The 22,918-nt window shown below is 45.2% G+C and overlaps 1 protein-coding gene across 1 annotated transcript in view; it reads left to right on the top strand.

Moving 5' to 3' along the window:
• The window catches only part of myo18b (myosin XVIIIB), a 39,601-nt gene extending 20,398 nt beyond the window's left edge, over positions 1-19,203 (top strand). The window contains exons 27-43 of the mRNA XM_080476555.1: positions 369-493; positions 634-788; positions 1,140-1,263; positions 2,370-2,570; positions 3,401-3,511; positions 4,535-4,639; positions 6,383-6,544; positions 6,639-6,752; positions 7,825-7,941; positions 8,045-8,128; positions 8,322-8,459; positions 8,660-8,845; positions 12,697-12,830; positions 13,788-13,829; positions 15,213-15,380; positions 16,449-17,395; positions 18,824-19,203. Of these exons, the coding sequence (XP_080332681.1) occupies positions 369-493; positions 634-788; positions 1,140-1,263; positions 2,370-2,570; positions 3,401-3,511; positions 4,535-4,639; positions 6,383-6,544; positions 6,639-6,752; positions 7,825-7,941; positions 8,045-8,128; positions 8,322-8,459; positions 8,660-8,845; positions 12,697-12,830; positions 13,788-13,829; positions 15,213-15,380; positions 16,449-17,385 (2,903 nt within the window). The 3' untranslated portion in view covers positions 17,386-17,395; positions 18,824-19,203. The remainder of the gene's footprint in view (positions 1-368; positions 494-633; positions 789-1,139; positions 1,264-2,369; positions 2,571-3,400; positions 3,512-4,534; positions 4,640-6,382; positions 6,545-6,638; positions 6,753-7,824; positions 7,942-8,044; positions 8,129-8,321; positions 8,460-8,659; positions 8,846-12,696; positions 12,831-13,787; positions 13,830-15,212; positions 15,381-16,448; positions 17,396-18,823) is intronic.
• Positions 19,204-22,918: the final 3,715 nt, after the last annotated feature.

The raw sequence follows: 22,918 nt of genomic DNA, 5'->3' as shown, positions 1-22,918 counted from the left end.
TCACAACACATTGCAGACAAACCACAGGACAGAAGTCCGAAGCATGAAAGTCCAAAACTTTAAAATAACCTTTTCAGATGTTCACGTGGTGAAAGAAATGAAATAAAGAAACATTATCGTAGATTGTAATCATACCTGACAACATTAACTTTACTTCCTGTCGTGCAGCACAAGTTAAACGTGCTTTAACATGGGCTGATCCATGAAATGTGGATGTGTCAAAATAAGAGCAAAAACAAAAGAGCCACTTTGAACATAAAAAAAAAAAAAAAAAAAAGAAAAGTTTGTATCCTGAAGTTGGAACAAAAAGTGAGCGAGAGAAAAGTGAGTGTGAGGAACGGCCCTGACGGCGTCCGCCGGCCCCACAGAGAGCGAGCTGGCCATGCAGCTGGAGTGCTGCCAGACCGAGGTGGACTTCCTGCGACGGCGGCTGAAGCAGACGGAGGAGAAGGTGGAGGCGGAGCGACAGACGCGACAGCAGCTCGACGCCAAGGTGAGGCGGGACGCCACGGAGGCTCCGCAGGGAGCTGGCAGGTCTGACACTGATGAAGCTGTGTGTGTGTGTGTGTGTGTGTGCGTGCGTGTGTGTGTGTGTGTGTGTGTGTGTGTGTGTGTGTGTGTGTGTGTGTGCAGGTGTCCTCACAGCAGGCCCAGCTGGAGCAGTCCAGGAGAAGCACGACGGAGCTGAAGCGTCACTGCCGCCGTGTGACCTCTGACCTTCAGGACGCCCGAGTCCTCACCGACAACCTGCAGAGCCGCATGCATGAACTGGAGCGCAAGCAGAGGAGGTTTGTGTTTTACCACTTCCTGCTTCCATTTCCAGTTTACCACTTCCTGTTATTGATTGACTTCTTTTTCCCCACTTCTTCTTTCAACTTCCTGTTACCACTACCCACTACCACTTCCTGTTTAACATTTCCACCATATATATGGTCTGAATGCACATTCATACCAATATTGTCATTTACTTTACAAACATCAACCTGATTTTGCATAATAGAATAGAATAGAATAGAATAGAATAGAATAGAATAGAATAGGTGGTATTCTACTTTATTGACGACCCGTTAGAAGCCAGCTTGATGCACTACTGTACTGAACTTGTACTTTGCGACTGGAGCGTGTGTCTCTGTGTTCAGGTTTGACAGCGAGCTGACTCAGGCTCTGGAGGAGGCGGATAACGAACGGGAGCAGAAGGACAAAGCCCTGCAGGAGAACACGGCTCTGGGATTCGAACTCTACACCCTGAGGAACACCCTGCAGGTCCGGCCGCATGTTTGGAACAAACGAGGCGTTAATATGATATAAACTCTAGAAGGGACTCTTGTCGCTCAGTTTTATCAGCAGTGTTGGAAATAACAGTCTGTCCTGCTCTCTTAGCCAAAGCTGCTGTCATTAGATTAAATAAAGTAAGATGTCAAACAATTACTATTTTCCTAAATTCCTGTTTGCTTGAGAAGTAGTACCTTATTGCCGTAAATAAAAACTGTAAAGTAGTCTGAGTAGAATTTAAGGCGACTGATGCTCGTCGCTTCAATATCTCTGTTTACTGTGCTCCGTGTTCTTCTTCTTCTCTATCTTTGGTGTGATCCTGGCAGAGTTGCAGTGCCACCTATAGGCCTGGGATATGTACTACATCTTTTTGAGTAGTTTTCACGGTGTCACGTGGACAGTGATGGAACATTTTCAGAACAACGGGGAGAAAAAAAGACAGTTTTGGCTCGTGTGGACAGAGTCTAAAAACCCTCTGGAGGCTAAAACTGTCTTCTGCAGGGTAAAACACATTTATCATGGAAGTTAAAATCGTCACTTTTGATTAATGAGCCGCCGGCAAACGCTGAGTCCGACGGAGCAAATTGCCCCGCAGGCTGATGAACCAGAGGCAGGTGCATTATGGGGAAAAAAATGTGCAGAGTCAACAACATGTTTGACACACGACTGAGGCTGAATCGTTCGCCCGACAGCTCGCCCGACCGCTCGCCCGACAGCTCGCCCGGCGACGCCAACGCTCATTTATCCACTGAACAAGACGAGGCAGCGACACGGCCAGAGAGCTTAACTTACGTTTGCAAGGAAGGAGTGAAGAAGAAAAAAAAAATGTTCCCCTCAGTACAGCTGATCACCGCCTGCTAAATATCAAAGTATTTGCATGAAGAAATTTTGGTTAATTTGAGTCGTAATTTAGTAGATTTCAAGTCGGATGAAGCCGTTAATAAAAGCATCTTCGATCTACTTCAGACCTCCATCCATCCATCCATCCATCCATCCATCCATCCATCCATCCATCCACATATAAACCTCTATAATTCATTAGAGCAGCTCTAACCCCCCGGGAGTCGAACCGTGAACCGTTCTGGGTGTCTTTGCAGGAGAGCCAGTTGGAGGCGGTCCGTCTGCAGAAGCAGAAAGACGAGTTGTGCGCTCAGATCCGCGACCTCAGCCTGCCGGTGGACCTCGCCACGGAGTCGCTGCCCGACCTGAAGAAGCAGCTGCGCCTGCTGGAGAGTCAGTCCGGAGAGCGGTCGGAGGAGATGACCAGGCTGACCGCCAGAATCCAGCAGCAGGAGCAGGTCAGTGTGGTCGGAAGACTCTACGTACCCCTGCGAATCCAAACGCTACTGCTGATGTCCTCTGGTAGATCTAACAGAATGATAATGACGTGTCCAGATCAGTTCTTGTTTTTGGACCGACGTTCCCCTGGACTCTGATCCGGATCAAAGAGTTTTGTAAAGTCTTTATGTCGTCATGGGATAGTTTTGTGTTTATTCTACCTTTGGCTGAATATTAGGCTTGTTTTGGACTGTGGTGTGGTGGTTTGGGCCTGGACAATTTCTGTCTTTCTTTCTTTCTTTCTTTCTTTCGAGCGGCGGGAATGGTATGTTCTAGCTGGAACCAGCAGGTGGCGGTAGTCCTACTTCACGGATGCCAACTCCTGTTGAACCCAAGTGAAGAAGAAGGGAAACAGTCATCAGGGATGAAAAAGCTGCTGATGAGAGAGAGAGAGAGAAACAGTCATGAGGGACGAGGAACGTGGTGGGAAACAGTGTAGGTAGATAGAACCAGCAGGTGGCGGTATGGTGTAACTTTATGGATGGTGTGGTGGTTATTTCAGTTTATCTTGGGCAGGATTTAGGCTCATTTTGCTGGTTTCAGGCTTTTGTCATGTGAGATCTGCACTTCCAGGTGCTTTTGAGCTGAACCTCTAGTTTTTCAATTGGAATCGGACTCGTTTCTTAATGTGCTGAAGTGAATGTTCAGTATGAAAGTGGCAGAAGACAGTCGATGCTTCCCTGAAATGGGCTTTGTTGAAAACTGAGCCCTTAATCTTTTACTGAGATACTTTTAAAATGAGGAAATAGCATTTCCACTGTGGGCCTCTGACGTGTTCTTCCTCCGACAGGTCCACATGAGGTTCGAGATGGAGCTGGAGAGGACGAAGCAGATCCATCAGAAGGAGCTGGAGGACAAAGACGAGGAGTTGGAGGACGTGCACAAGTCCTCTCAGAGACGGGTGCTCTCCTCTCTTCTTTCTTTTTCAAACATTTATTCAGCATTCATCCAGAGAAAAGCACTTTAACAAACCCCACCCCTCCCTCCCTCCCTCCCTCCCTCCCTCCCTCCCTCCCTCCCTCCCTCCCACACACACAGTCTCTCTCAGCCTCTATTTAGCTGATTTACATGTTTGTGTCTTAATTTTATCTGGTGGTTTTATCTATTTTGGCCATTTTTAACAAGTCTACTGTTGTTCAGCCATTTTAGCTGTTTTGGTAATTCCCTTTAACTTTTTCTAGTGGTTTTATTTATTTCAACTATTTTTATTTAAAGCAACTTTACTGTTGTTAGATATTTTATAAATTTTAGCTGTTTGTGTTTTAACTTTTTCTAGTTTTTTTTTTAGCCATTTCATAAATTTAAGCAGTTTTTTTTTTTTACCTGTTTCTCTTTTAACTTTTTGAACTGGTTTGACCATTTTTTAGCAATTTGACTGCTGTTATCCGCAGAGCGATTTTTGCTGTTTTGTCTGTTTTCCTTTAAACCTTTCTAGTGGGTATAGCTGTTTCAGCCTTATTATTCTGAAAACAAACAAACAAACAAACAAAAACCTTTTCAGCCGGTCAGACTAAAGTATCTGTGATCATTTTCTCGTTAAGTTTTTATCTTTGTTCAACGGCTACAAGGTCTGACAAGGTTTCTCCCTTCAGGCTGAACATTTGAAATCACTGAAAGTCAAAAGATTTGTTCAGCCGGGGTTTGTTTATTTCAACGATCCTCTTCCAGAGATAACTATCGTGATGATGATGATGATGGTGATGATGATGATGATGATGATGGTGATGATGATGGTGATGATGGTGATGCTGGTGATGATGGGGGTTTTTTCTATGCTGATGACTGTTGCTGCAGGAGAGATTTTCCCGGGGCCGTTCATCATCTCCTCGTCTGTGTGTGTGTGTGTGTGTGTGTGTGTGTGTGTGTGTGTGTGTGTGTGTGTGTGTGTGTGTGTGTGTGTGTGTGTGTGTGTGTGTGTGTGCAGCTGAGGCAGCTGGAGATGCAGTTGGAGCAGGAGTACGAGGAGAAGCAGATGGTGATTCATGAGAAGCACGACTTGGAGGGACTGATCGCGACGCTCTGTGACCAGGTACAGAGAAACATAAACAGGAAGTCGCTCTTTCTCTCTGTAAGTTCACGGCCAACGATCTTGAATGCGGTAAAACGCCACGTTTCTGATGCTTTGGAACATAATCAAACAAAGTTATCGTGGTAGAGGAAATCATATGAGCGTTGATTAATCAGACTGATGGTTAGTTACCTCGGAGAATCTTCAGTCTCCCCCAGACTGTGTTTTCCCGCCAAAATGAAAATTGTAAAGAAGAAGCTCCTGCAGGCACTCAGTGAAACTTTTAGGCTGTTTCTTAATGTCCAAGTACGGGAGTAGGTACTTGAAAGCGGAATCCAAAGTGAGAGGACAGGAAGCCTCCAGTGGGTGGAGCACAGTTGGCTCGTGGGCCGCTAATCGCCCAAACCTCGTCGTAGTTCACCATCATGGAGGATTAATGTTCTGGAGATGATGGATAGGCCATCGCCGCATTAGGAAAAGCACATAAAGCGCGGGGGGCGGCGGCGAATTTAACACTCTGTCGCTGTCGGGGTGTAATTGGGCTCCTGATAAGTGGCCAAGCTGGCAACCGGCTCCGGTTCAAGTCTTTAAAATCCCTGAAGGCTGATGAATATCAGTTTTATTTTTATTTTATTTTTGGAGCACTTTATATAACAGCCCTCAACCTAAAGAGTTCAATGAAACCAGCGCCATTAGAATACTAAATTTATATGTTGACAGAGTGAAAGATGGCAGGGGGGAAAAGTAGAAAGAAACAAACATGGCAACACGACTGGAAAATAATGAATCAGGTCGAGGAAACGTGACGTAACATGAAACATAAATTGTATTATTTTAGCACTATGATGTACAATGCTGTGAAAAAGGGAGAAGTTTGTTAGAAAATGCATATATGTGTGTATATATGTGTATGTACAGTGTGTGTGTGTATGTATATATATATATATATAATGCATAATGTCTTCTATATTAGAAAATATTCTTACTGTATATATGTACATATAGGAAACAATATTTTAATACAGAAAGGTATTTGTAAAATAGAACTATTGAATATTGGAGAAGTGGTACAATTTGATAAGTTTTACTTCTTTTTAATCCTTTACTGGCATGGTAATTAGATATAGGAAGTATGTACATAAATTGTGTGTGTGTATTTTTTAGTACGTGTGAGTATACTTAAATATAAATTCTCTATTTTGTCTGACTATTTTCATAAGCTATGATTTATTTATTTTATATATATATATATATATATATATATATATATATATATATATATATATATATATATATATATCATTGTCATATTATAGTGACTCTTCCTCTTGCTGTAACTTCAGATAAAATCCAGTGATACTAACAGTGATACTAACAGTGATACTAACAGTAATACAAGAAAGAAAGACAATCAATTCTTTTTAATGTAGAAATGAAATTCTTGCGTTTTGATTCAGTCACACGAAGCTAAAGTCGTTCAAGCAGCTCATTTGATCAAATAATTATCCTGAGTTCTCACTGGCTGTTCGCCTGGTTCCATGTTGCCATCTTTTATTTTTTTTATATAAACTTAATTTTACCAGAACCAACCTGGTTGAGATTAAACCTCTGGTGGGGAGCAGGACTCCCTGTACTTTGTAAATATGCTAAAGAGGAGATTTTATGTGTTTCTCAATGTTTGTGTTCCCTCTTGTTGAAGCGTTGGCTCTTCGTTGTTAACGCAGTACTTTGTAGAATGCAGTAATGCGATGTGGCGTCCTGCAGGTGGGCCACAGAGACTTTGACGTGGAGAAGAAGCTGAGGAGGGATCTGAAGAGGACTCACGCCCTGCTGGCCGACGCCCAGCTGCTCCTCGCCACCCTGGACAGCTCGGGCCACGCGGCGCCCAACGGCAGCAAGGAGCAGATCGAGAGGCTGCACTTCCAGGTACGGTGGCCACCTCCACCTGCTCCACCTATTTGTTAGGAATATTGTTTACCTCCGCTCGGTCTGACGTGTCGGGTCTGTGGTCTCTGGTCAGCTGGAGGAGAGCGAGGCGACTCGGCTGGAGGCCGAGAGCATCCAGAACACGCTGTCCCAGGAGCTGGAGAACTCCCAGATCGAACTGGAAAACATCTGCAAGCAGAAGAGTTTGGTGAGTATTCAGAAAGTATGACGAGTATTTTTATAAAGACGGTCAGAGTAACGTGTTCTAGACTAACGAAAGCCTTCAAACTTCATCTTAGTGTTTTGTTCTGGACCTGAAGTACAGTAACAATACTAACTTATACTAACCTGCTCACTTACTGTTCTACAAATCTCTATAACTGCTCACCTTTCCAAGTACCAACCTCCCTAAATACTGATTGACCTATCTACCAATCTGATCAACCATCTACCTGCCTACCTTCTATACCTACCGACTGTACCGACCTACTGTACCGACCTACTGTACCTGCCTACCTTCTATACCTACCGACTGTACCATACCTACTGTACCTACCTACTGTACCTACCTACCTTCTATACCTACCTACCTACTGTACCTACCTACCTTCTATACCTACCTACCTACCTACCTACCTACCTACCTACCTACCTACCTACTGTACCTACCTACTGTACCTACCTACCAACCTACCTACCTACCAGCCTACTGTACCTACCTACTGTACCTACCTGCATTCTATACCTACCTACCTACTCTAACTACTGTACCTACCAACCTACCTACCTACCTACCTACCTACCTACCTACCTACCTACCTACTGTACCTACCTACCAACCTACCTACCTACCTACCTACCTACTGTACCTACTGTACCTACCTACCTACCTACTGTACCTACTGTACCTACCTACCAACCTACCTACCTACTGTACCTACCTGCATTCTATACCTACCTACCTACCTACCTACCTACCTACCTACCTACCTACCTACCTACCTACCTACCTACCTACTCTACCTACCTACTCTACCTACTGTACCTACCTACTATTGGAAATTGGTGAACTTTCTGTGAGGTCCTGTCTGTATCCAGAAATGCTGAAATGTTAAAATGTGCCACTTCACGATTTGTTGAACGAAGTGGATCTTTTAGAAAGACGGCTGAACCGGCTGGGTCACTCCATTAACATTATTATTGTCTGTCATCTTTATTATTATAAAAGGATTATTATTGCCTTTAGTTAATGCCTCTAACCCTCCTGAACGTTGCTGCAGGTGGACGAGCAGTTGGCGCTGCTGCAGCACGAGAAGGCCGACCTGCTGAAGAGGCTGGAGGAGGACCAGGACGACCTGAACGAGCTCATGAAGAAGCACAAGGCGCTCATCGCACAGGTGCCAGCGCTTCCTCCTCGCCTTTCTTGTTCACGCCTCATTGACGGCTTAACGGAGCTCATTGTAAACCGGGCTCTCCGTCGCCCCCTTGTGTCCTCCTCAGTCCTCCAGCGACATCTCGCAGATCCGAGAGCTGCAGGCCGAGCTGGAGGAGGCCAAGAAGCAGAGGCACTCGCTGCAGGAGGAGGTAACCTGCCTTAGATAATCAGAGGTTTATGAAGCAGCTGCGAGGTGAGATGAGCTCCTAATGGATTTCTGGATCGTTTAACCTCCCACTCGTGTGTTTTAGTGTAACTATGAGCTTCCGGTGCTGCCCTAAATACAATATCTGCCCATAAATTCGCTCTTCTAAATGGGTTTTCACTCGCTCCTCTTTGCAGCTCCAGCAGAGCGTGTCCAGGGTGCAGTTCCTGGAGTCCTCCACTGTGGGGCGCAGCATCGTCAGTAAACAGGAGGCGAGAGTGTGTGACCTGGAGAATAAACTGGAGTTCCAGAGAGGCCAAGTCAAGAGATTCGAGGTACCATTGGATTTTTCTTTTTTCCCCTTTTTTCTTTTTCTCTTCCCCTCTTCCTTTTTTGAATTATTTTCTTTTCTTTCTCCCTTTTCCTTTTTCCTTTCCTCCTTTTTTTCTATCTTCTTCTTCTTTTTTCCCTTTATAATAGTTATTTGGGCTTCTAACCGCCGTGTGGCCTGTTGTGGGTCTGGGTGTGGTTGCAGGTGCTGGTGCTGCGTTTGAGGGACAGCGTGGTCCGTCTGGGCGAGGAGCTGGAGCAGAGCGCCCAGGCTGAGGCCCGGGAGAGGGAGAACGCCCGTTACTTCCAGCAGCGTCTGCAGGACATGAGGCTGGAGATGGAGGAGCTGAGCCTGAGGGAGCAGGACAGCAGCCGCCGGCGCATGGAGCTGGTAGGGACGCCCTCTCCTCTGCACACGCTCAGTCTGAAGGCCTCACCTTCTATTCTCACCTCTCCAGTCTCCCTCGAATCCTCCGTCAATCAACTCTTAAAAATATATCAATCAAACGCGGAGCTCCTTCTGACCCATTTTCAACTTCCTTTATGAAAATACATGTGATGGTTTGACTGGTACGGATGCTGATTGGCTGCAGGAACCGTCCGTCATGACGAGGTGGTTCAACGTTCATACGCTGCTAACGGCTATAAGTATATATAAATAAAAACACAATGTGGCAGTGAAAACACTGCTGAATACATAGACTCATCTATTGGACCGTAAACGGCTCGTCTCATTGGCCGGTTCCACGTAACTCTGGATTTCCTTCATTACGACTCACACAACTGATCAGTAACATGGATCTCTCTCTCTCTCTCCCTCTCTCTCTCTCGCTCTCTCTCTCTCTCTCTCTCTCTCTCTCTCTCTCTCTCTCTCTCTCACATCTCCATGGTAAACAGATTCCCACCATTTTACCTGGGCAGCTAAAAATAAACCCCAACAGACGTAAGACGTATCAGAGTGGTGGTGGTGGTGTTGGGGGGGGGCTCCAGTACTTAGAGAGCTCTGGCATGAAACTCTTCCTCCAGGCGGTGATGAAGAGCACGTCGTACTTCACTCCTCCACTCTTCTCATTAAGCAACAACAACAGCTGCTCCGTTATGTGGCGCATCGGCGGCTGAAGAGAAAGACTGCAGGATAACGACGCGTCGGGCTGAGGCCGGAGGAAAACACACTTTAGTTCCACTAAGTGTGTTTACAGACGTTTGACCGTCTGTAAACACACTTTAGTTCCACTAAGTCGTCGTGGTGAACCTGAAGGAGAGAAACCACGCCCACTCAGGGAGAACATGAAAACTCCATGTATTACTGTTTAACCCTCAACCCTGACAAGGAGAGAGAGAGAGATTTCATAGACATTCATGTATATATACTTATATAGAAGAATTGATTCCCTGTTTTCTACCTATTTTCTTCTCGTGGCTCTAATTTTCTTCTGAAAGTAAATTTTTGTAAATTAATTTTTACATTTTTCCTTTAACCTTGAGATCACGTTATGCTCATAGTTTTGTAATATATAGTTTTAGGAATATAATTTGGCATTTTCTGACGTTTTTGAATGACTTTTGGTAAAAAAAAAAAAAAAGAAAGAAGGTTTTTAAAAAAAAATAATAATAATCTTTATGACTATTTAATTTTTCAATTTGTTAACTTTACCTGGACATGACAAGATTTATTAATTCTTTAATAATCTAAAATAAAATAAAAAAAATTCCAGAAGTTTCATGACCAGCCATGATCAAGTTTAATAATCTTAATTAAATATATTCTGACCGTCGCCTTTTCAGTAGATTATTGTAACTTGACGCCCAAAAAACTTAACTGGTTTGGAAGTTGATGGTCTGAGTGCAACACATCAGGGTTAATAAACACGTTCATTCTTTCTTCTTCTTCTTCCTCTTCTTCTTCCTCTTCTTCTTCTTCTTCTTCTTCTTCCTCTTCTTCTTCTTCTTCCTCTTCTTCCTCCTCTCCTTCTTCTTCTTCTTCTTCTCCTCCTCCTCCTCCTCCTCGCTGCAGATTGTCTCTGACCTCTGAGCCGAGCTGCAGAGAAGAGACGGAGCTTCAATAATAATTATTCCGTCATTTGCACAAAGCAACAGACACACACTCGGGGAAACACGGGCATGAACACACACACAAGAGCACACACTCCTCCTCTTCTCCATCATCCCTCCCTCATCCTGCTTTCTCTCTCTGACTGTGATTAATCCTCATTGTCTCTTCAAGGTTATGAACACACACACACACACACACACACACACACACACACACACACACACACACACACACACACACACACACACACACACACACACACACACACTATCATAAATGCTTATGTGTCGCTATGACAACCGCTGCACCCACACCCGTCTCCTCAAAGCCAACGAAGCCAATAACTTTGAAAGCCTAGTGTGTGTGTGTGTGTGTGTGTGTGTGTGTGTGTGTGTGTGTGTGTGTGTGTGTGTGTGTGTGTGTGTGTGTGTTATGGGGACTGTCTGTTGACACTCATATTGTGGACATTTCTTGTCCTAGTGGGACGTCAGTCCCTCATCAGGTCAATTTTTGATGTTTTTTGAGTTGAAGACGTCAGAATGTTAAAGTTCCTCTCCCAGAATCCAGACGGGAAAAATGATCAAGAGTAGGATCCAGTTTTAGTCGTTGACGTTGATCTCTAATACGTGACTGAAATGACGCTGGAGCGTCGGGAGTAATGGCTGCTGGGTCTCTGGAGACGAGGACACGAAGAGCCTTGTGCACCGAGTTCTTCCATGAGTGTTGCTCCTCACAGAGCGAAATCAAGCCCTCATGACAGAAAGTCTTTGTATTTTCACGTGAAGACGTGTTGCCAAGGCAGAAGACAAACGTGAGTGAATGCAAACGTTTCCAAACGTGAGTGTTTTTGCGCCGTGTTGGAAGAAAATAAGGTCGTCATGGACAGAATAGAATTTTTAGGTGAAAGCTAAACGAATGGCTTTAGGTGAACCTGGGGTTAATGGGACATTAGTGTGTGTGTGTGTGTGTGTGTGTGTGTGTGTGTGTGTGTGTGTGTGTGTGTGTGTGTGTGTGTGTGTGTGTGTGTGTGTGACAGGATGCTGCCGAGACAGAACAAGCGAGCGGAAAGAAAATAAAGCGCAGATGAGATGACTTAATAAATCACTCCGTTCTCGCCATGTCAGCGTGCGTATGTAACAATTTTCCCCTAAATGACCCGGACGTCGGCGGGTCACGGGGCCGCGTGTGACGGAGGACATGCCGCCGGGACGCTCACCATTTGACTGATGAGGTAATGTGGGCTCCAGTGGAGGTAATTGCTGAGGCGGTCTGGGCCCGACAGTCTGTGCAGGTCCTGGGGTGGGGGGGGGGGGGGGGTCCTCGCTTGGCCTCGGCTGAAGGTGATGACAGAGCTCTTCCTTTAATCCAGAGATTCCCAACCTTTTTCTTGAGGGACTCGGATTTGTACCACTGTAAACTGTAAGCCCCCTCCCCCACCACCACCAACTACCCCCCCCCCCCCCCCCCCCACCACTCACTGTACCATTGTTTTAAAAAAAGTTGAAGGAACCTCCTAACACGCTTTACAAAATAAAGTTTATGTTTTTTGTAGCATTCTGAGGTTAAACTTCGGGGTATTTGGGGGCCTTTAGCTTCTGGTTTCAAACTTTCCTTGTTCAGTTTCTCACCAGGAAAGATGCATAACGATACTTTTAATTTAAGAGTATTTTTGTGGCATAAATGAATAAAATTCCAAGTCATTTAAACATTTTCATATCCCTTAAAATCAACAGGGCTTTGCAACCTGCCCTGGTTTACCCAACGTGACACCACCTTGACTGTTTCCACTGCAGCAGCACTGACAACAATGTAGTTCGTCTGCCGGGCCACAGGAGGGAGCTGTTGTTTGTTTCTGTAATGAAACCAACACATGCATGTGGGGTGAATGTCAACTATAAAACCTCCAATGTGACCGATAATAGTAGAACACAGACAGCGAGGCACGCCACTACGGGGGCCGCCATGTTTGCTACTCACACATGAGCTGAAGGAACTATTTACCACGGTGGATGTGCACATGCACAGTAACTGTGCTCTGTAACTTTCGGCGGTTGCTGCCGGGGGAGGGGGTTCATCACAACCACAGAAGAAATGTTTCGCCTTTGGAGCCGATTTAAAAAAGTTTGGCGGTCCCACTCGTTTTTGTTGTCGTCTAAACGGAGCTTGAATCTTGTGGCGTTTGTTCGCAGGAGATGCAGGTGGAGGAGCTGAGCGCCGTGCGGCAGACGCTGCAGGCCGACCTGGAGACGTCCATCCGCCGCATCGTGGACCTGCAGGCCGCCCTGGAGGAGGTGGAGTCCAGCGACGAGAGCGACTCCGAGAGGTGAGCTCCACCCGGGCGAACTCGCCGTCGATGTACGTTAAAGGCTCCTCCATACTTTCCGCATCGCGCGTCCCGCAGAGCGCCTTGGACATGGATCCATTCGTACTACATTTCAGGCTTCACATCACTACGTGTTCCATAATGTAACATGACGAACCTCGAAATATTTCAACTTCTGGCAGCTGGCGCTTTCCTCTTTTCCTAAAGTTGTTTGTATTTCACTCCAGCAGTTCTGAGCCGTCTGGCTGCGTTTATATCCTAATAAAGTGTGATTGTACAGGCGGATAACAAGCGGATATCTTCGAAGTAGAAGTTAGTGGTGTGTGATACTGCAAGATTTGGTATCGATCCGATACCAAGAAATACAGGGCCGGTATCGCCGATATCGATCCGATCCGATACCAATACTTTTTAACATTCATTGCCTCATCGGGTTGCTAAATTTGGACGCATTTTCCTGACCTTGAAATGTTCTTATTATTTTTCCTGTGGTTGATTAATTAATTAAAATCTAGAACATAATTTGGGAAAAGTTTATAGAAAATACTTTCGTATTGTAAGAAAACATTTTTGTCAACAGTAGCAAAACAATTTTCTCTCATACATTGGATTATTTTGTCTTAAATAAACAAAGTGTACAGACCTATGATGCTAGAACAAATTATTATTTGAGTTTGAGTTCAGGAGAGAAACTGAAGCTAAGTATTGATCTCATTGCGCTGGTATCGTTCCATATCGATACCAATGTCGGTATCAATATGATCAGTATTTTGACCAATCCGCCCACCACTAGTAGAAATCTATTATTGCTGTCCGTTGTGGGGGAATGACGATATTTACGTCACACGGATCAACGCGCTCCCCTGCGGGTGTGGAAAGTCTGAACTGGCCTTTACGTTCCACGATCTGGTCTGTTGGTGCAAACTCAACTTTTCACCGCTCTGCCCTTCAATGCAGCGTACAAACTGCTGTGGAGTCCCTGACTCGAAAGAAGGACCTGTAAGAAACTCTCCAATGTTTGTGTGTGTGTGTGTGTGTGTGTGTGTGTGTGTGTGTGTGTGTGTGTGTGTGTGTGTGTGTGCGTGTGTGTGTGTGTGTGTGTGTGTGTGTGTGTGTGTGTGTGTGTGTGTGTGTGTGTGTGTGTGTGGGCTGGTTCTGAAAAAACCATTGAAATGAACATAAAAGATACTTTGGTTCTCTTAATGAGTAAATGTGATGTACGGATGTTATTGGCTCAACCAGTTTACTATAATTGCCCGGTATGAATATATTAGCAGATATAACAAGCTGCTGAAGTGGTGCTTGAAATGCTCGAATAAATGAGACAGTCACAAAAAAAAACCATTATTTAAATGTGGCATGTTTTATTTAAGCTGAAAGGGGCATCATTTCCTTACAATGCTAATTAAATGTGTTTGGTTTAATTCTGCTTCTGAGGCTTCGTGATGAGAGGAGGAATTAAAAAAAACATCTTGCAGGAGAAACTGAGCAAGAAGATTGTAGACATTGTTCTTTAACCCTCTCAAAGTTGTTGAATTCGTGATAGTACCTGATTCAAATAACGTGATTAGAGGCTTTGTAATTATAGGATTTTCCAGATAGTATCAAAAAGTGCGTCATGAAGAGAAAAAAACAACGCAGATGTATTTATTTAGTGTTCATCATTTGTTCCAAAGCTCTGATATGAGACATTCTTCTTGCTTTGTTAGTCAAATCCAGTATTTCCTTCGCCAACGAACGCTGGGGTGAATGTTGTGGAGTGCAGCTCCATCAGCTGCCGTTAGCCGCCTGCTACTAGCACATTGCTAACGCCGCTCCAGAGCTCGCAGCTAATATCTCGGCTTTGGCAAGTATCCAGGAATACTGGTGTGAGAGCATTAATTCAGGTATCTATCTCTCTATTATCTGTGTTTCGCACAGTGATGTTGCTACCTGACAGGCTAGTTAGCATTGAGATGAGCTAACTGCTAACATGCCAGCAATGCTAAATATACTTAGATAAACAGACTTTATGACAATCAGTATGGATTCAGGGCCTTTTCAAGATATTCAGTGTAATTTGTGACGCGTTCGGACAGCCTCGGTTTCAGAAGATGTAATTTGGTGAGAAACGACGCAGCGTAATAATTATTTTAAAAAGTACCAAACTGGACGATGTAGCTGAGATTCACAGCGGCGCCTGTTTTTCAGATGATCTCTATCATCGTACAAATCCTGAAGCCAGGGTCCCGTCCTGATTGTGAACCCCTCCCCCGGCTTGCTTGATGGTTAGAGCGGACTGCGATGCGCCTGCATGCTGTTAATGCTGAACGAGCAGCTGAACGGGTGGAGGTGGAGGTGGAGGTTCTCCAGCGTGCTCAGTGGGTGTTTTTTCTCCTGCAGCGACTCTGTGTCCAGCGTCGGCTCCGTCGGGACCGAGGACGTCGGGGAGGGGATCCGGACCTGGTTGGGAGTCCCCAGAGGAGGATCCCGCGTCGGGGGCGGCTCTTCCTACAGCAGCCACGGGGGGCGCCAGTCGGTCGCTGACACCATGAGCACCTACAGCTTCCGGTGAGTCCGATAAGAAATGTTTATTCGAGGCGGAGCTGCTACGACCTGCTGGGTTTGATAATGAAACCACACAGAGAAGAGAGCGGCGTGAACATTCAGTCTTCCTCCATCGTATCGACCCACTCTGGATCCGAGGGGCTTTTCAGGGACTCGGTTCACTTGGGAGGGAGGAGAGCGGAGAATGTTCACCCCTTCATTTGGTTCGATTCACATTCACTTTAGAGTTACACCAGCTGCTGGTTAGGGGGCGCTGTTGCCCCAAAGAAACACTGACCAGAGAGGAAGTAAAGAAGAAACACGGCTCATTGATTGGTCCAGAGCGCAAGAGGAAGTCCCTCCCCTTTCGCCCGCGGTGGCTCGGCTGGTTAGCTCGTGGCTAATGGGTAGCCACAAACAACTGTGATATAATATCGATATTGATATCAATGAGTCTTCCTCTCTACTCTTCGTCTGGCCGCGACATATTTTCCAACTTTTTCTTTCTGTGTCTAATTCTTCTGATTCGTACAGCTAGCTTTGTTAGTTTACTACCCAGAATGCATTGCGCTCTACGTCGCGTCCTCTCCCCCCGCCCGCGAGAAACATCGTTTGTGAACGAAGCGAGACCGAGGTTTTCAACGGGACCAGAGATCTTGTTCGCTCCGGTTCAGAGTTCGTGGTCGTGTTCCCTGAAGAAAACTGCGATCTGGACCAAACAGGGGAACGTGTACTCGTTAGAGTGTATATATATAAACATGTGTACAGTCATAATTAAAAATGGAATTAGTGCTCATCAGTGAATGTACAGCATGAAGCTCCTCGGTGATCAATGTTATCATTGGTTATGTTGGAGGGTCTTAAGGTAAATAGAATTTAATAGAACATATTTGTATCATTTGCACTAAAGCAAAGGAGGAAAATGTGGAGTTTCCTTCTTTTACAGAGCAGTAGTTCTGTCAAGTTCTGTTTGCTGCTTAAAGAAACACTAAAGTTGTAGAATTGCGTCGGTTTGTTTGAATTGTTCGTCACATTTTTAGTTTTCATGAGAAACGCTCGTTGCTAGCTGGTCGTGTCTTCCTGTCTGGACAGATCCTGTGTGGACGATGATGGATCCGAGGCCGGAGCAGGAAGTAGAGGTCCGGGTCGAGCGCCGTCCTCCTCCGCTCTGTCCGAGCTGCTGGACGGGCTCCGGAAGCGGCGAGCCGGTGGCGACACGTCAGAAGGGGCGGGCAGCACCGTGTCTCTGCCCGTCTATCAAACCACCGCGGCCGCCGCGCTCAGACGCAGGGCGTCGGCCATGTCTCTGAGCCCAGAGGACGTCCAGGAGCCGCGGCCCGGTCCCAGCATCCTCAAACCGTCCTCGCCACTGCTGCCCCGCGCCTCCAGCTCCCGCTCCATCACCGAGTCCGCCGCCGCCTCCACGTCCGGAGTCAAACTCTCCCGCTTCAACTCCAGCGACTCGTTGTCGTCGCTGCCGTCACTGCCGCGCCTCTCGTCTCTGTCGTCCTCCATCGCCGCTCGCCACCAGCCGCCCTCGCTGTCCATCCCGGAGGAGGATTCCAACGAGCCGCGGCGCTCCCTGACGACGCCCATCCAGCGCTCCCCGCAGGCGCCGCGGCGCTGCATGCTGGGTGACCTCACGACAGAGGACGGGGGCGAGGGCTCCCTGGGATCGGAGCCCATGGTCTTCCAGAACCGTCGTCTGGCCGCGGACCGCGACGACGCGGCGTCCGACATCCTGCCCGCCATCCGGAGAGCGCAGTCCGCCAGTAGCCTGGCGGGCTCGGTGCGAGGGGGCCGCCGGGCGCTCAGCGTACACTTTGGCGAGCTGCCTCCGTCCACACGCAGCAGGAAGAGCTCCGACACGGAGTCCTCCAGCTCGGGGGGATCCGGAGGAAGCTCGCAGGGCGGCGGGCCGAGGCGGCGGTTCGACAAGCCGCAGGGAGAGAGGCTGGAGGCGGAGGGCAGCGAGGGCGGAGACGTGGCCTCCGTCATGAAGAGATACCTGAAGAAGGAGGTGGACTGAAGCACGCCAGGCGAGTTCTCCTTTTCATTCTGATTGAATTACTTCCATCAACCAATCATCATACCAAATACAGCTGTAATACTATCTGGCACCACTAGGTGTCACTGTGTGACAACAGAATGCTGCGTACAGTAAAACAAGAAAAACCTCCATTAAATTTGTTTGGAATATCGAGAACTATCTAGATTAATCCGTCAGATGGTTGATCAGTTAGTAATGACGTAGATAATTTAGTTTTTAATTAAGTTACTTAATTAAATTAGCTAATTTATTTTGCTTGAATTCTCTGTGGAGTATTTGGATGGAGCATCAGCAAACACTGAATGAATGAAAAGAAAATGAAAATGTGCCGGAGGAAGATATCGGAGTGTTACAGCAAATAAATCTGAATTTGGCCTTTAAAAATAAAACCGTAAGATTTCTCAGAGTCAAAGCTGCAAAAGAAAAGCAAGAGGAGAGATTCAGCAAAGATCATTAGATCAAAGACGATACAACACAGAGAACATTTTACAATACAATATGTTATGTACAATGTATTTAAATACAAACACTGTAGTTCAGTATAGTCTAGGGTAGTATGATATAGTATAGTGTTGTATGATACAATACAGTGAAATTGTATATTGTAGAATAGCATGATGTAGTGTAGTATAGTATAATCTAGTGTAGTATAGTGTAGCATAGTATGATTATAGTATGATATAGTGTAGTATAGTAGTGTAGTATAGTATGTTATGATGCAGTATAATATAGTATGATTATAGTATGATATAGTGTAGTATAGTAGTGTAGTATAGTATGTTATGATGCAGTATAATATAGTATGATTATAGTATGATATAGTGTAATATAGTAGTGTAGTATAGTATGGTAAAGTGTTGCATAGTATGGGATGATGCAGTATAATACAGTATGATGTAGTGCTATGTAGTTCAGTATAGTGAAGAATAGTATGATGTCATGCAGTATAGTGTAATTTACTGTAGTATAGTATGGTATAGTATAGTACAGTATAGTATAGCACAGTACAGTACAGTACAGTACAGTACAGTGCAGTACAGTACAGTACAGTACAGTACAGTACAGTACAGTACAGTACAGTATAGTCGCTCTGCTTCCTCCAGGTTGACGACTTGGCGGTTCTGAGTTCATGTTGAAGTAGTGAGTGTAGAAAAACTCTCCGAACCTCCAGGATGATTGTCAGGAAGTGAAATCCTTCCAGGCGCCTCAGAGGAAAACCAGCCGTCAATAAAGTGATGTGCTGCTTCTGATTTGTATAAAGACCTTTTGGTTTCCCTCGGAGATTCAACAGACTGCAGGTATTTTTAATCCGGCGGACAAACTGCGAGGTGTTTGATAGAAACAGGCTCAGACCTGCAGCACACGCTTCGTTTGCCACTTCCTGTTCGATCCTGACCGTCTGTATTTTTATCTCCAGCAGCCTCCAGCTGTGAGCTTCAGAGTCTGCAGGAGGCCGGACCGACCTCCGTCTCCCAGCCCAGTCCTCCAATCAAATCTGTTTGTATAGGAATAATAATAAAAAAAAAAAAAAAACTCTTACATTATTGATTTAATCTGTGATTTCTGTCCACGTGGGGTCGTTTCTTTAAATCCTCATTTAGGAAGAAAATAAATAAAAAATACAAAGGACTTGTTTTGTTTCTTTAGTATTTTAAAGGAAAATTTCAGCCGAGAAAAGAAAACAAGCCTCGTCTAATTATGTTATTTATGTGGTGAGTTGAGGATTATATCGCCCTTGGATTATACATGCATGTTGTCTTGAAAAGGAAAAATAAAAACTTCCACTAGTGGAGCAGCAACATTTAATTTTTGGCCAAAGTCATTCAGTTGGTGATACAAGCGTGGAAATTTGATGTGACTGTAGACGTCGGGTCAAGTTTTGATAAACATAAAAAAGTGCTAGCAAATCAAAAATTCCAAGATGGCCTCCATTTTTCCGCGCTGACCCACGTGTCGAGCGTACATAGCGTAACTTCATGTCGTTTTCTGCGCTCTGGGGCCCAGAAGCATCCGGTCCGATCACGTTCACGCAGCAGGTCGTGTTTGAAATGATCACGCAAAAAAAAAATTGTATCCCAGAAAAAATTGGAATAGAGCATCAAGACCTGCAGTGGGCGGAGCCTAACTTAACGATCTGGCAGCTGAAACAGCAGGAGAGGAAAGTATAAAGAGGGGAGACACAGGTGAAGCACATGAGGGTGACGAACACATGAAGGAGAAGACAAGGGGAGACACTCAGAACCAGCAGGAGCAGGTCAGAACCAGCAGAAGCAGGTCAGAACCAGCTGGACTCTTCAGAGAAGTTCTGTCATTATCTTCATGTAAAACCAAGTGGTTGTTGTGATGTTGCTTTATTACATTTAAAATTCTTTCTTTCTTTCCTTTTTTTCTTTTAATTCATTTCGATCATGTTATTTTCTTTCTCTCAGACTTCATGAAGCTCATTCCATTGATTGTTTACATATTTGAAAAGGAGCACAAAGAATATAAAACGTATAGTGAGCGCCTCTTTCTTCAAAACCCAATAACAGACAAAATATATATATATATATATATATCTATCTATATTAAACTCAAGTTTGTTTATCCAATGGCTAAAGTTAATTATTAATTAAAATGGTAGCAAGAAATACATGGAGGCTTCTTAATACTCAGATTTGTATATCGTGGCAATTGCTTTACGTGTAGGACTCTTGTTTTTACTATTTTACATGTGATGAAGCCAAAATTACATATGAATACATACACAAACATATATATACGTATGCATTTATAAATAAGCGAGTCTGAAGGGCAGAGCATCGCTTTGCTGGAGACGTTTTCACTGCTTTAAAAAAAAAGGAAACTCGTCCTCCATCTGTTGCTGAGCCGAGTTCAGCTGGAGGTAAAGTTTTCCTGTAAAGTGATCCAGTTCTAAACCATCTGCAGCAGCCAGAACCCGTCTGAGCAGCACACGTCCGTCTGTCCGCCGCCTCACCGCCAAAACCCCCAAATCTATTCATCCAACTTCACGGCACAGTGAGTTACTGCTGTTTCCCAGGTACTTGGAGAGAAAATACGTACATCTAGATTTGAGTCGGGTCATAATATTTTGGAGATTAATCTTTGTATCACCTTAATGGTCAACGCGGAGCCACAAGCTAACATTAAGGTTATTCCTAATCACACTACTCACAATTATTTACATTAAAATATCTATTTAATGAAGAAGTTTCTGTTGTGTGAACATATAAATGTAAATACATTTAGACTGAAAAAATGAGATTACCGTATTATCTGGAATATACCTTTAGTATGTAAAATTAACCAAACGTATACAGTGATATAGAGAGTATGTACAAGTATTTCTTAAAAGGTATGAGTCACTTCTTAAGATAATAATAATAATGGCTTGGATTTATATAGCGCTTTTTTCGAGCTGACTCAAAGCGCGTACAGTAAGTCGTAAGTCACATGATCAGCTCAACGGAAAAAAAGTGTAAATTCTAGTCCAGGAAATATGGTAAATGCATCAGACTACCGAGTAAAGCGGGTAAAAATGGCAACAAAAATCTGGATTATTTTGGGGCTGAATGGATCAAATGTTGTTGATATTTTGGCTCGAGCTGCAGAGACGCCATGACGTCAGTCAGGAAACATAAACACAGTTTGATGGAGACACATTCTGGTTTGTTTGTTTGTAAACAAATCCACTTTGGTTTGATGGATTTGTTGGTTTATCCTGCGGGTTGGAAAGGAGTAATGATGGTCTTGTTCTCCTGTACTGGTTTATTCCTTTATGGGAAGTAGATTTTAAAGTTCTGCAGGAACTTCAAAGGTTCCACGTGTTTTTGCGGCTCCGGTTAAAGTTTGATTTGGTTTAAAGTGACAGAATTGTCTCTTTCGGTCACGAAGGTTGCAGACGGCGGCTGTAACCGATCTACCGTCGCACATCTTTTATTAGGAGCGTTACGTGATGCAAAACAGTTTCAGGTTTAGTTTTCCTGCACGAGTGGAGCAGGATTAGCGCCTGCAGCGGTGGAAGTTTGCAGTCGATCCTCCTTCAGAAAGCATCAGTGTCCTTCTGGTTTTAAACCGACATGGAAGGTGAGGAAACACACGGCAGAGAAAACGACACATCCTGTCGTTCAGAAAATGCTTCATCCATCTCTTCGTTGCTGCTGCAGCTGCTTCCTCCTCCTCCTCCTCCTCCTCCTCCTCCTCATCCTCCCTCCGCCGAGGCTCTGATCGTCTGGCGCAAACAGATTCATCAAACGCTAATCGACTGATCAAAAGTCCCACAGTGAAGGGAGGAGAGCGAGTCTGATGATCAGAACAGATCTTCACCTTCTTTGTCTTCCAGCAGCAGCTTTGTTCTGGATTCTTTCTCTCCGGGATAATTACTGTGGTGTTGTTGTTTTTTTTTCCCAGTGATTCTGACTTTGTTCTGCACGTAAGATCAGAAACTCCAGTTCCACTGCAATATTAACCCTTCACGTGACACTCTACATTTTGTTCTCGGATATATTTACACTGTCTTCTAGTCCTAAAGATTCACTATCAAATCTCTTGGAAAGCTGAAAATAAATCTGACATAAATCCTCCTTTCTTCAGTGGTTCTTACTGAGGTCTAGAAGCGGGGTTATAGGTCTAGAGGAGGGGTTATAGGTCTAGGGGAGGGGTTATAGGTGGAGAGGAGGGGTGGAGAGGAGGGGTTATAGGTGGAGAGGAGGGTTTATAGGTGGAGAGGCGGGGTTATAGGTGGAGAGGCGGGGTTATAGGTGGAGAGGAGGGGTTATAGGTGGAGAGGAGGGGTTATAGGTGGAGAGGAGGGGTTATAGGTCGCGAAGCGGGGCTATAGATCGAGAGGCGGGGTTATAGGTTGAGAGGAGGGGTTATAGGTCATGAAGCGGGGTCATGACATCATCTTTTTCAACTAATATGTCTCTTGTCCGTCCACACGTCAAAGCCGAGGTGCTGTTTTCAAATTTCTTCACTCTGGAACCCGTTTTTTTTTTTTTAGGCTCTTAAAACGCCGCGGCGTGTGGACAATCGGACAGAAACCATGAAACAGCGTTGTGGTGTGGGCGGGGCCTTCATCAGTCCCTCATGGTGACGACAGCCACTGAAGCATTTCTCGCCGTTCGTCCAGTGGCAGCTGCCAAAGCGCTCCGTCCCTCCACCGTCTCATCCGTCCATGTTGGCGGCGTCTCGGAGTCAAACGGATTCAGGTCGACCTCACTCGGTCGTCCGTCTTGGAAGACGCTTGGCCTCCTCATCTGATGAACTGGTGAAACGTCTCCCGAGACAGACGACCCGAGTCCAGTGGCCCTGATTCCAATCTTCTTGAAGATTGGGAGCAATTTGGGGTTCAGTGTCTCGCTCAAGGATTTACCCATGATGAGACGGAGGGATCGAACCGGCAGCAAATTGAAAGACGACGCTCCTCCTCTGGCTAATTGGCTCAATCTTGAGCTAATTACCTGAAGTGGCTCGCCGAATGACAAAACCTCTGGACGGTCGAATCCGAGGA

Source organism: Lipophrys pholis (genome assembly GCF_963383615.2).
Source record: "Lipophrys pholis genome assembly, chromosome: 12".
Taxonomy (NCBI): Eukaryota; Metazoa; Chordata; class Actinopteri; order Blenniiformes; family Blenniidae; genus Lipophrys; species Lipophrys pholis.
This window is presented reverse-complemented; position numbering and strand designations above follow the sequence as displayed.